This window comes from Dama dama, chromosome 2, assembly GCF_033118175.1.
Source record: "Dama dama isolate Ldn47 chromosome 2, ASM3311817v1, whole genome shotgun sequence".
NCBI classification, from domain to species: Eukaryota; Metazoa; Chordata; class Mammalia; order Artiodactyla; family Cervidae; genus Dama; species Dama dama.
The window spans coordinates 23,621,262-23,635,878 of record NC_083682.1 but is presented as its reverse complement, the minus strand read 5'-3'; the positions used below and the strand labels follow the sequence as shown (position 1 = coordinate 23,635,878).

Sequence of the window (14,617 nt, the reverse complement as noted above, 5' to 3'; positions counted from 1 at the left end):
CCTATTAAAGGAGGAAAGGAGCACTGGGTCTTCAGGAGAAAGCTATCTTTTAATTTTATGAGTTCTAAAATAACAATTTTCTTCTATGTCAAAATTGGAGCAGTGCAAAAAACTCATTTTTGGTTTGTGCACCGGGGTGGATTTTATAGAGACTGTATCTCAGCCTGTTCTATCTACCTCAGTGTGGCCTTTTTCTCACCTTTGTGAAGAAGGTGCTCTGCTAGTTTTCAGATCTTTTTCAGAGATGATTGTTTCATATGTAGCTGTAGATTCACTGCATTCATAGAAGGAGGTGAACTTAGGATCTTCCTATGTCATCAACTTGAACCATGTTCCCTAAAATCGGGCTTTCCTGAAAGTCCAGTTTGTAAAGAATCTGCCTCCAATGCAGGAGACCCCAGTTCAATTCCTGGGTTGGGAAGATCAGCTGGAGAAGGGATAGGCTACCCACCTCCATATTCTTGGGCTTCCCTTGCGGCTCATCTGGTAAAGAATACTCCTGCACTGAGGGAGACCTGGGTTCGATCCCTGGGTTGGGAAGATACCCTGGAGAAGGGAAAGTCTACCCACTCCAGCATTCTGGCCTGGAGAATTCCATGGGCTGTATACTCCATGGGATCACAAAGAGTTGGACACCACTGAGTGACTTTCATTTTCACTAACAGTATACAGTCAATTTTATCTCACTAAAACTGCAAAAGTATGAAAACATTACTATTTAATGAAATAAGATATTTTATTTTATTTTTAAATGACAAAAAATGTATGGCCATTGAACTTCCCTGGTAGTCCAGTAGTAAAGAATCCACCTGCCAATGCAGGGGACATGGGTACAATTCCTGGTAAGGGAAGATGCCACACGTCCTGGGACAACTAATTCCATTCACCACAACTACTGAGCCCTTGGGCCACAACTACTGAAGCCCATGCTCTAGAGCCCAAATGTGACAACTACTGAGCTCACAAGTAGCAACTTGAGAGCAACAACCACTCACCACAGCTAGAGATAGCCCAAGAACATGTTTGGAATAATTTATGTGTGGGAATCTATCTCACCAATTGTAAATTTTGTGAAATATAAATAGAGATCAAGTGTTTTTAATTTAAAAATTTAGTGTCACATTTATTTGGGCTGTTCTGAGAACATTTTAAGGCTTAGTACACAATAAAAGGTAAAAATATCTTAATTTTTTTATTGCTTGCATGTTGAAGTGATAATATTCTAGATCTATTGAGTTACAGGAAACATTATTATAATTAATGTCACATCTTTCTCTTTTACCTTTTTAATTCAGCTAGCAGAAAGTTTGAAATCACATGTGGGACTTGAAGTATGTTTAAATTGGATATCACTGGTCTAGATGGTGCTTAATAGGTTAAGTTTTTTAGTTAATTTCTATTGCAGCATAATTTCTCTTTACAATGCTGTGTTAGTTTCTTGCTGTACAGCAAATTGAATCAGTCATACGTATACATATAACCACTGTTTTTTTTTTTTTAATTTCCTTCCCATGTAAGTCACTACAGAGCATTGAGTAGAGGTTCTTGTGCTATACAAGAGGTTCTCACTAGTTGTCTATATTATACATAGTAGTGTTTATATGTCAGTCCCAACCTAATTCATCCCACCTCTTCTTCTTCTTCTTTTTTTGTTGTTCAGTTGCTCAGTCTTATCTGACTCTTTGTGACCCCATGGACGTCAGCATGCCAGACTTCCCTATCCTTCACTATCTCCCAGAGTTTCCTCAAACTCATGTCCATTGAGTCGATGATGCCATCCATCCTTCTCATCCTCTGTCATCCTCTTCTCCTCCTGCCCTCAACCTTTCACAGCATCAGAGTTTTTTCCAGTGAGTCGCTTCTTGGCATCAGGTGGCCAAACTATTGGAGCTTCAACATCAGTCTTTCCAATGAATAGTCAGAGTTGATTTCCTTTAGGATTGGGTGGTTTGATCTCCTTGCTGTCCAAGGGACTTTCTGTGACCCCATGAACTATAGTCCACCAGGCTTCTATATCCATGGGATTCTCCAGGAAAGAATACTGGAGTGGGTAGCCACTTCCTCCTCCAGAGGATCTTTCCAATCCAGGGATTGAACCGGGGTCTTCCACAGTACAGGATGATTCCTTACCTGTCTGAGCCACCAGGGAAGCCTCTTCCCTTATTAGTAACCAAAAGTTTGTTCGCTACATCTATGACTCTATATATGCTTTACCATTTTAACTAGTGATAGTTAATCTCTACCATTTTTCAGGATGTAATTTAGGAACTTTCTCCTCTGTGACTCAGAGAACCATTTTTTGTTAAAACTAGAAAACCAGAGCTTTCAGTTCTGTTTATTACATAAGTACAGTCAAATTCCATGGCTTACCTGATGGACTCTCAGTTGTGAAAATTTCAACAATTTCCCTTGTTACTTTTCAGCTCCATTCATGAATATTAAAAAGCAAAAACAACTAAGAAAACTATGCTGTGCAAGTAAAATACCCTGACTTGATTGCCCTCTTTTGAAAGAAGTCCAAATAGATAGACCCAGTACTTATTGCTAACTAACACGTGTTCAAATTGCTCAACTCTCTGCTAAGTTATCTCCTTGGAAATGTCACCACTCTTTATTATAACAAATACTATTTAAATTATTTTATTAAATTTTTCCAATTAGTCAAAGACAAATTGCTTTCAAGGAAACTTTATTTTTTCTGTAAATGAAGCACATTTCGTTTGTATTTTGATGTTAATGAAAGATTAGTAGCTGGGTTTCAGCCACTCTGTGGCCACCTTGAATTATGATAGAATGTATAACCTAGTGGGCACAACTCTGAGATGTCCACAGATTTCCAAGTAGCACTGATATCTTTCATATCTGTTTATATACACTTTTCTTTCAACAAAGAAAACAAGTTTTTCAAAATGAAGAGTAAATAAAAGAAAGGGAAAAAAAGCAGAAAGCTGAAGCCAAGATCAACTATTTCATACAACTAGAACTTAAAAGGTTAAAATAAATTGTGTTAATATTGGGATCAGGGGAGGGGAATGAGTGGTCTTTTTAAACTAAGACAGGGTTTAGCAATCTCAACATCCAAAAAACTAACAGACCAATAAACCAGTTATACTGAATTTTAAAATAACTGAATAGTGTGTGGAGACTAGGAATGTGGCAAATGGTGAATATCAACAAAGGTATTTTAGAAAATATTTAAATTCTGACTTGATACATTGAGTTGAGGATTTTTAGATTTGACTTTGTTAAACGTTTTTCCCCAAAATGATGATAATTCAATATCCTTTCCAGAAAAGCCATGGTCACAATTTGCTTTATTCATCCAATATTTTTAAAAAATTTCTTTAATTTCTCATTGCTGTACCAGCTGCAGTTCAAGGTTTTCACACCTAAAAATCCAAATGGAAATAGCATATGGAAGCCAACAAGAAGGTGTTATTTAGTCTTTTCTGATTCCTCCTGTCCTGTGGGTTTATTTTTTTTTTAATTCAAGTAAATTATGTTTTTATCATCCAAATAAATTATGTGACCTCCACAATACATCTAGGGCTTTCCAGGATGGACAAAGGAATAGATAAAGGCTTCCATTATCTAACATTCTTCATTCTAAATTTCTTTTTCCTAAATTGAGTTCCAGTAATTTCTAGCTATTTTATCTCCTGGGGCCTCCCAAGTGTCTCAGTGGTAAAGAATCTGTCTGTCAGTGCAGGAGACAAAGGTTTGATCCCTGGGTTAGGAAGATCCTCTGGAGAAGAAAATGGCTATCCACTCAAGTATTCTTGCCTGGAAAATCCCATGGACAGAGGTGCCTGGCAGGTTAGAGTCCATCAGGTCACAGAGTTAGACGTGACTAAAACTACTGAACAACAATTTTATCTCCTAAAGAGCTGTTCTTTCTCTACCTGCTTTCCCAAACATGGCTATAACTTTTCCATCTTCATTTCCAAAAACTACTAATGTATGGATACTGTGCATTATAATTTTATCAGGCTTTATGGGCACTGGGATGTATTTACAATAATCAATGCAATATAAATTCAGATTGAAATAGTATCATGAACATTCCCATGGGGAACCTCTTATATACTGACCGTGCGTGTCTCTCTGAGTCGTGACATATTGCCATGATTTAGGCTCCTTTTTCTCACATGTCCTGCTCCTGAATTACAGATAGTTGCAACCTTTCTAAACGCAATTTTTAAAATTTGGTTCAGAAAAAGTAACTTCCTTGTCTGAGCCAATCTGCTCCCCAATATATTAACCCAAAGTTTTCCTCTGTCCCAACAAAAAGAACAATCAAGTTATTTTCTACAAAATAACTAAAAAAGTGATAGCCACACTGAGGGAAATTCACTTATCATCTTGGGACAAGGCAGAGTCACCTCTGAAATTAGCAGTGTTTTCTCAAATTCCACCATTACTGAAATAAAAGTAATAGAAGAAAGTAATAGCAAAATAGATTACAAAGTAGCAAACTTGAAATCAACTTTCCTTTATAAAGCTAGATGACTTAAGTAAATCTATCAACTCTAATCTTTACTTTTGCATCGTAAATAAATATATTTTGACGAACTGTTATGTCAATGCTTGTGTACTAAGGTTAAAAAAAAAAAAAACTCTTTGCCAAAAGAAGCTTGAAGCATAGCATTTATATATGTAAAATGGATTATCCTTGATAGTCATCATAGAACCTTTAAACTCTGACATTCTTGCCAGCTGGAGCATGAAAAGAGTAGAAATATTTAATTCATGCTTTTAATAGCAAGTGACAGACTTGTAACACTCTAGTGTTACAGAATGCCATTATTTGAAGACCACGTATAATGTTCTAGACAATGAAAAAAAAAGAGTTCAAAAGTGACAATGATATAAAAGGACAGAGATAATATTATGATTTAATTAATGCTATTACTAAACAGGAAAAAAAGGTAGAGAAGATATTTTGTAATCGTGAGGAAAAAAAAAAGAGACCTACTCCAAAAAGACTAAAAATTGCTTATGAATAAAGAGTCAAATTTCCTTTACCAGGTTAAGGGGGAAAAAATGGATCAAAAGGCTGCCACAAATAATATATAATTGAAGCACAGAATCTCATTGTCATATAACCAGCTGCACAGACAGGTACTTTTGATCAAAACTGTCTCCTATTCGGGGTTCTTTTCAGGGCAAGCTTAACATCTTTGTTCCTCAAGCTATAAATTAAAGGGTTCAGCAAGGGAACAGTATTGGTATAAAAGACAGAAGAAATTTTTCCCTCATCCTTGGACCCAGCAGAAGATGGTTTGAGATACACAAATGCACCTGATCCAAAGAATAAGGAAACAGCAATTATGTGGGAACTGCAGGTGCTGAGGGCTTTGGATCTTCCTTCCATGGACTTGATGTGGAGGATGCTGGAAAAGACGAGACCATAAGAGACAAAGATGGTGAGACTGGGCACAATGATATTGATGCCCACCACAATGAAAACTACCAGTTCATTGACCTGGGTACTTGTGCAGGAGAGTTGGAGAAGAGGGAGCATGTCACAGAAAAAATGGTTGATGATGTTTGCATCACAGAAGGTCAGTGTCAACATGTTTCCAGTGTGAGCCATGGCACCAGAAAATGCCATCAAGTAGGAAACAAGGACAAGGCTGGTACACACTTTAGGGGACATGATAACATTATACAAAAGTGGGTTACAGATGGCCACATAACGATCATAGGCCATTGATGTCAGCACATAGATTTCAGAAATAGCAAAAAAACACAAAAAGTAAAGCTGGGTCATGCACCCCATGTAAGAAATAATATTATTCTTTGATATGAAGGTAATTAGCATTTTTGGTGTAAACACAGAAGAATAGCAGAAATCTATGAAGGACAAGTGAAAGAGGAAAAAGTACATGGGAGTGTGTAGATGTGAATTCATCCCAATTAAAATTATCATGCCCAAGTTTCCCAACACAGTGACTGTATATATTACTAGGAACAGGAAGAACAAGGGGAGTTGGAGATCTGGTTGGTCTGTTAATCCCAATAGAAGGAATTCAGTCACAAATGAATCATTTCCAGAAGTCATTCTTCTCTAAGAGAATCTGTGGACAGAGGAGAATGTATTACATGGAGAAAGATTCAACTTCTCCAACATCTGTTCTCCGAAGAGTATTGTATGCCCTGGCAAGATCTGAGACCTGATCAATGTGGACCATAGTCTATTTTATCATTATCATGAAACTGAGTGACTTGGGCATTCTTTCATTAGTCTTTATAAGCTATATGAGCAAAATTTATCAAAACTTAGCCTGCAGCATGAAGCACATTGGTTCCATACGCAAACGACTGTTGTAAAAACCACAGGATTGGGGAGAAGTTTGGACTAGGACATAGTCACGCTTCTCTCTTTCATCAATTCTTCTTTCACATGACCCATCTCTTCACAGTAAAATTGGAAGCAGCAACCCCACCAACCTGGTACTGACCTCCAACATATATTAGACTTGGTGGAGTAAGAATCAAGTAGATTTTCTGAACCAAAATGAAGGGACCAGAATCTAGGAGGGATTAAGTTACTGCTTCATGTCACAAAAACCATAAATAAAGAAGAGTGAGATGTCCTTTGATGGAAATGATTGAGATAATGCATTCTCTGAGCAAATGAATATCTTTTAACTTTCCCTGCACCCATCTTTTAGCGTATCCTTCTACCAGTTTCACTGAATCTCAGGACTACAAAAATTAAAGTCATCTATCTTAGACCCCTGAACATTCATCAGAAAAGGAAGGCATTAATATAAGTGGGATTCAGAAACTCACCTTCCTTAGGCCATCAAACCTTGCTATTTCCTTATCTGAGTTCTTACCCTCATGTCTTGGAAGAGCAACTTCAGGCTCTGAGGCTTTGTTTCCTTTATTTCTAAGAGGATGCAGCCTACACTTAATGTCTGATATGTACCATAAATCTTTCAGAACTACAGCTCATAATTTTTGAGCAAATTGAGTTTTTATTATTGTCATCTTTGCCACTTGGTAAGTCACAGAAGATTTAACGTGAGTGTAATGATGTCATACAAATCAGTTATCCCAGGGCAGAAGCTTGCTCAGACACTTCCCCAAGGAAACGTTCTAAATGTAATAGGGACCTTAGGGGATTTTATTTACAAATATGACCATTATGTATCTTCTGTCCCTTAGGGATTCAAAAGTTTACTCAAGTTTTCCCTTCACTATAGAGATTATTGACTTCCCTGGCAGTCCAGTGGTTAGTACTCAGCTTCCATTGCAGGGGGTTGAGTTCGATCCCTGGTCAGGGAGCTAAGATCCTACATGCCACGTGGTGCAGCCAAAATATATTTGGGGCTTCCCTGGTGGCTTAGCTGGTAAAGAATTTGCCTGCAATGCAGGAGGCCTGGGTTCTATCCCTGGGTTGTGAAGATCCCCTGGAGAAGGGAATGGCTACCCGTTCCAGTATTCTGGCCTGGAGAGTTCCATGGACTTTATAGTCCATGGGGTTGCAAACAGCTGGACACGACTGAACAACTGTCACTTTCATAGAGATTATACGTTCCCCAAGGAAAAGCTGAAAATAAACTCCTGTTTCCTATTCAGCAAGATGACATAAAAGGAAGCCCTAGAACCACCTATCTTCCATGAATACACTGATTCAGAAACCTTTTAGGTGCAGATTTCCTTTGTAAGAAATCCAGAGACTAAAAAAGGTCCAGCTCCTAGTAATGTGTGAAATTAGTTATACAGAAACTGTTAGGGAAATTCAGGAAATTCTCTTTTCATAATACTTATTCTTCCAAAGAACCTTCAGGTTGGGACCAACTCCCCAGTTATAGATTCTCCCTGGGAAAGGAAAGGTATGCATTATGTGACCAATGCCCCAACTTTTCTTCGGGGTGTCCAGGAGACTGGTTTCAAGACAGCCTGTGTATCAGAAAGCATAGGGGACCCAGGATACAGAATTCTGTAGCTATCATGGATGAGAGTGAACCAAGATGATGGACTGGTCTGGAAGCCACTATAGCTCCCCCTCACCGGATCATCATAGAACAAAGTACCAAAAACCCCTCTCTTATAGCTTTTCCTGGGGAGGAAGGAAGTGCACCATACATCTCAGGACACAGCATATCTGGGGGCTGCTTGTGGACTAAGCCCACTAAGAACCAAGATAGAAGGCTGAACTAACACAAAGGTTGAGTGGTCCACACTGGCCAGGCTTATTAGTGCTTTCTTCACTACAATGTCAGCCCATGAAAATTAGGACAGACCAGAAAGTTAAAGACCAATACAGTATACTAATGCATATATATGGAATTCAAAAAGATGGTAACGATAACCCTATATGCAAAACAGAAAAAGAGACACAGATGTACAGAACAGACTTTGGGACTCTGTGGGAGAAGGCAAGGGTGGGATGTTCTGAGAGAATAGCATTGAAACAAGTATACTATCAAGGGTGAAGCAGATCACCAGCCCAGGTTGAATGCATGAGGTGGGTGCTCAGGGCTGGTGCACTGAGAAGACCCAGAGGGATGGGATGGGGAGGGAGGCGGGAGAGGGGATCGGGATGGGGAGCACATGTAAATCCATGGCTGATTCATGTCAAGGTATGGCAAAAACCACTACAATATTGTAAAGTAATTAGCCTTCAACTAATAAAAATAAATAAAAAAATTAAAAATAAATAAAAGGAAAATTAGGACAGATGGGTGTTTTGTGTAATGTGCACACACCAAAGCAGAGAGTCAATGAAAATGAAGACATGTTGAAATATTTTCTAAAAAAAGATTAAGAAAAAGCACTGCAAACTGACTTTATTTTTTATTTACTTATTTATTTATTAGTTGGAGGCTAATTACTTCACAACATTGCAGTGGGTTTTGTCATACATTGACATGAATCAGCCATGGAGTTACATGTATTCCCCATCCTGATCCCCCCTCCCACCTCCCCCTCCACCTGATCCCTCTGGGTCTTCCCAGTGCACCAGGCCTGAGCACTTGTCTCATGCATCCCACCTGGGCTGGTGATCTGTTTCACTATAGATAACATACATGCTGTTCTCTCGAAACATCCCACCCTCGCCTTCTCCCACAGAGTCCAAAAGTCTGTTCTGTACATCTGTGTCTCTTTTTCTGTTTGCAAACTGACTTTAATGGAATGGATATGTAAATTACCTGACATAGAATCAAAAAAGTATCATGCTTACTGTAATCAGAGAAAAATACATAACCAAAATGAGAATTTCACAAAGATTCAAAAAACTTAAAAATACTAAACAGAAATCATGAAGCTGAAGAAAGGAATAGAGAGAACATAGAATGTCACTCAGTCATGTCTGACTCTTTGCGACCCCAGGGACTATAGTCCACCATGCTCCTCTGCCCATGGAATTCTCCAGGCAAGAATACTGGAAAAGGTAGCTCCTTCTCCAGGGTATCTTCCCAACCTAGGGATTGAACCTGCACCTCTTTCACTGCAGGAGGATTCTTTACCGTCTGAGCCACCAGGGAAGCCTAAAGAATATATAAGTATGTATTTATTTACACACACACACATATTAGATAGGACTTCCTTAGTGGCTCAGTGGTAAAGAATCCATTTTCAAAGGAGATGTGGGTTCAATCCCTGGGTCAGGAAGATACACTGGAGAAGAAATTGGCAACCCACTCCAATACTCTTTCCTGGGAAATCCCATGGACAGAGGAGTCTGCTGGTCTAGAGTCCATGGGGTCACAGAAGAGTCAGACACAACTTAGCAAATAAACAACATTTAGTAGGAAAAAACAGTATCATTTTTACCTATATAGCAGGGTCCCCTTAGTAGTAAAAGAAAGTACCAGACTCTGAGATTTGTCAAACTGCACAGAATAAGCAGTGGTCACAATTCAAAACCCAGAACAATGACCTGTGCTACCACAAATATGGGATATTTTTTGCAAGGCAACTCTAAAGGGAGAAATATTGAAAAGATTAAAAGACATTGTATGATTCCATTTTGGCTGCTACAATAAAATCTGGGGCTTCCCTGGTGGCTCAGATGTTAAAGTATCTGCCTACAATGCAGGAGAAGATACCCTGGAGGAGATACCCTGGAGAAAGATACCCTGGAGAAAGAAATGGCAACCCACTCCAGCATTCTTGCCTGGGAAATTCCATGGGAATTCAGGACAGAGAAGCCTGGTGGGTTACAGCCCATAGTATGGCAAAGAGTCAGACATGACTGAGAACTAACAACACATGCACACACACACACACACACACACACACACATACAGAGTAAAATCTACAGATTAGGGGGCTTTATAAAAAAGTAAAGTTTATTTCTCAAAGTTCTGGATCCAAGGAAGTCCAAGATCAAGGCATTGGAAGATTCAGTGTCTGGTGAGGTCCCTCTTCTTGGTTCAGAGCCTGCTATTTCTTGCTATATCCTCTCAGGATGAAAGGAGACCTCTCTGCTGTCTCCTTTATAAAAGCACTGATCCCACCCATGAAATCTCTATCCTTATGATGTAATCAGTTACCACAGTTCTCACCTCCTAAGGCCATCACACTGAGGATTAGGTTTCAACATATGAATTTCAGGAGGACACAAACATTCAGTCTGCAGTAATCTTCACTCAAAGATTACACATTTTGACATTTTAATTTTAGGTTTCACTTTGAATTTTTTCCTTCATTCTCTGTATCTACAACCTAAGACCTATGTTTAGGATCATGCCAGTATATCACATTGGATTTTGAAAAAGCTATCCTCACACAATTAGGTAGAATGGGGAAATTCATGATGTAGCATTTTGGAAAAGAATCCAAATAAAGAGAAAACTATTAATTATGTGAATTGTGATTAGATATCCTTCTAGGAAACTCCAGAAATGTTTGTGATATTAAAAAGAGACACCAGACTCTCTTCACAAGAATCATTTTAACAAGCAAAGCTCCCCATTTCAAAGCAAGTAGCCATGATTGAGGGATGTTCTTCTACTCAAATCTTGTCATATTTTGAATTTTTAAACAGACAAAAAGAATAGAAATCCTGGGTCAAAGGCAATGAATAATTGCATTTCTGGACAACAGAACTTAGAAATGTGTCATAGCAAATCCCATAGCGTTACAGTACATGTATCATTAGAAAAGAAGTGCAGTTATCTGGGGTTTACCCTACTATGCATGTTAACCGTCCTATTAATGACTTATAGGAAAAAGGTTTTCTCTTAGATTTACTAGTTCCTGTTGATAAATTGTCTACAAAGTCTAAAACATAACTCTTGGCAAAGGAAAGAACACTAGGTTTTAGGGGACAGATTTCTTAAAATTTCAAGTATCCTAAAATAAGCTTTCCTTCTGTATCAGAACTACAACCTTGTGTGAAAAAAAAATAATGTGTTAATTGTCCCTGTGTATTAAGGAATAGAGTTATGAGGTATGAAAATCCCTATCAGTGAAGGGAACTAGTCTCAATTGGAAATCGTTTCAGCAATAATCTAAGTAAATAGCTCCCACTGATGGGGACTTTTGTCTTAAATAATATTGGAACTAACTTAAAAAAAAATTGCTCTAAGAAATATACCAAAAATATTGAAGAGATTTTCCTAGAAACACACAACATACCAAAAATGAATCTAATAAAGATCTGTGGCAAGCAAAAGAGTAAAATTAGACCATTATCTTATACCAAACACAAAAATTAATTCAAAATGGATTAGAGAATTAAGTGAAAGACCTGAAACCATAAAATTTCTAGAAGAAAACACAGGCGGTAACCTCCTTAACATTAATCCTAGAAATGTTTTTTAATTAATTAATTAATTTTTAATGAAAGCATAGTTGATTTACATTGTTTTGTTAGTATCACAGTTGTATTAACAGCATAATTATTCATTCATTTATTTTAATTTTTGTATTCCATTTATAAGTGAAAAGTACAGAATTTATCTTTCTCTATCTGACTTATTTCACTAAGCATAATACTTTCCCAGGTCCAATAGCAAACTTTTTTTTTTTTTTACTGAGTAGTACCTAGTGCATATATATTCCAAATCTGTTTCATCCCATTCAATTACCAATGGACACTTAGGTTGCTTCCACACCTTCGCAATTATAAATAATGCTGCTATGAACAATGGAGTTAGAATCAGTGCTTTCATTTTCTTCAGATATATACCCAGGGTACGAATTACTGGATCATGCAGTGATTCTATTTTTACTTTTCTGAGGAACCTCCATAATGTCTCACATAATGGCTGTATCAGTTTACATTCCAACCAGACTCCATGTGGATCTCTCTTTACAGCCTTGGTTGTGAACAGCTGTTCTGCTTGTCCCCAGGCTGATTTCAGCAAGAGTTGCTCTATATGTGGTTTGTAGTCTGATATGTTCTTCAGGGAAGGTGAACCCACTGTCTTCCTACTGTGCTATCTTGATCTCCCTTTTTATATTTGTAGTTTCAATTGTTATAGGCAATCTCTGTGCTGAGGGTCAGGCTCAGGCAAAACTTAAGTTCTATAGTCTTTCTGAGCCTGCACCTCTCACTATACAAGCATGAAGACTTCTAATTTTTTGTGTGTATGCTTCTTAAAAGTCCCAGTCTTTAATGTCTGGCTCCCAAAAGATATGAAAAAAAGAAAAATGAAGATAGGAGGGATACAAGATACTGGTCATTAAATTCCCTGAAACTTCCTTCAGCTGGACTGGTGTGGGGTGGGGGTTTGGGGAGGGGCAAAGCCATGGTGCGGAGATGCACCAATTATGGCTGCTCTCGTCTCTGCACCTCTAATTCAGAAGCAATAATCAATAATCAGAGAACAGATATTGGGTATTTGGAGGAAAATGTCCTATTTGCCAACTGGCTCCCATAAGAATTCTTACAAGGTTCACCTGGAACTTATGCAAGTGTGTTAGCTTTAGGGTTGTGCTGGGGCATGGGTAGCTCCATTAAACAGTGAAAATCACTGAAATCAACCACAGCTAACTATACAAGTGTCCTGGAAGTTGTGAGGCTTCTATAGATTACACACTTCCAAAATAGTTATATAAGATAGATTATGCCAGTGCAATTGTTTTTTAAGTGGGGAAATATTTGTGGTGCTTCCTATTTTGCCATCTTCCCAGGATCCTCCTCCTTCCCCTTTTATGTAGCAATCCATTTCCTTTCACAGCTACCTTCCAACTCATCAACCCAGTTATACATGTTTAAACCTAGCATACCCTCTCATATTTTCTTACTTATTGCTGCTGCTACTGCTACTAAGTCGCTTCAGTCGTGTCCAACTCTGTATGACCCCATAGATGGCAGTCCATCAGGCTCTCCTGTTCCTGGGAAACTCCAGACAAGAGCAGTGGAGTGGGTTGCCATTTCCTTCTCCAGTGCATGAAAGTGAAAAGTCAAAGTGAAGTTGCTCAGTTGTGTCGGACTCTTAGCGACCCCATGGACTGCAACCTACCAGGCTCCTCTGTCCATGGGATTTTCCAGGCAAGAGTACTGGAGTGGCGTGCCATTGCCTTCTCCTCTTACTTGTTAGATATACTCAAATACATTTAGAGGGACTATGTCCTTATTTAAAAGAGTAGCCACCTCTTGTTTTCGAAGAGCATTTCTGACCATTTAAAACTACATCATCAAAACCTCTTCAGTGTTCTATGCTATAAACATAATTTATCCAACCATCTCACATAGACAGAGATTTTTCTATACTTCCAGTTTTTATCATCAAAAGCAATGACAAAATAAGCACCAGTATACATACATCATTTTATGCCAGTACTTTTAATTCAATAACATCCCAAAAGGTTGTCTTTCTGTGTGTTATTTAAATCAAATATTTTTCTGAAGTCAGTCAGTCAGTCAGTTCAGTTGCTAAGCCTTGTCTGACTTTCTGTGACCCCAAGGATGGCAGCACTCCATGCTTCCCTGTCCATCACCAGCTCCCAGAGTTTGCTCAAACTCATGTCCATAGAGTCGGTGATTCTATCCAACCATCTCATCTTCTCTGTCCCTTTCTCCTCCTGTCTTCAATCCCTCCCAGCATCAAGGTCTTTTCCAATGAGTCAGCTCTTCACATCAGGTGGCCAAAATATTAGAGTTTCAGCTTCAACCTCAGTCCTTTCAATGAATATTCAGGACTGATTGCCTTTAGGATTGACTGGTTGGATCTCCTTGCCATCCAAGGGACCCTGGAAAGTCTTCTCCAACACCACAGTTCAAAAGCATCAGTTCTTCGGCACTCAGCTTTCTTTATAGTCCAACTCTCACATCCATACATGACTACTGGAAAAATCATAGCTTTGACTCAACAGACTTTGTCAACAAAGTAATGTCTCTGCTTTTTTTTTTTTTTTATGTCTCTGCTTTTTAATATGCAATCTAGGTTGGGCAAAACTTTTCTTCCAAGGAGTAGTGTCTTTTAATTTCATGGCTGTGGTTACCATCTGCAGTGACTGTGGAGCCAAAAAAAAAAAAAAAAGGCTCTCACTGTTTCCAGTGTTTCTCCAATATTTGATGGGACTTGATGTCATGATCTTAGTTTTCTGAATGTAGAGGTTTGTTGTTGTTTTTTTTTTTTCAATTGAAGGATACTTACTTTGCAGAATTTTGTTGTTTTCTGTCAAACCTTAACATGAATCAGTT

At 38.4% G+C, this 14,617-nt stretch overlaps 1 protein-coding gene across 1 annotated transcript; it reads right to left on the bottom strand.

The window, feature by feature from the left end:
* Positions 1–5,131: 5,131 nt before the first annotated feature.
* LOC133066806 (olfactory receptor 8B3-like) lies at positions 5,132–6,563 on the bottom strand. Its single transcript, XM_061158228.1, has 2 exons — positions 6,556–6,563; positions 5,132–6,065 (listed from the first exon to the last, which is right to left on the bottom strand). Exons 1-2 carry the CDS (start codon positions 6,561–6,563, stop codon positions 5,132–5,134), a joined length of 942 nt encoding a protein of 313 aa, XP_061014211.1.
* Positions 6,564–14,617: the final 8,054 nt, after the last annotated feature.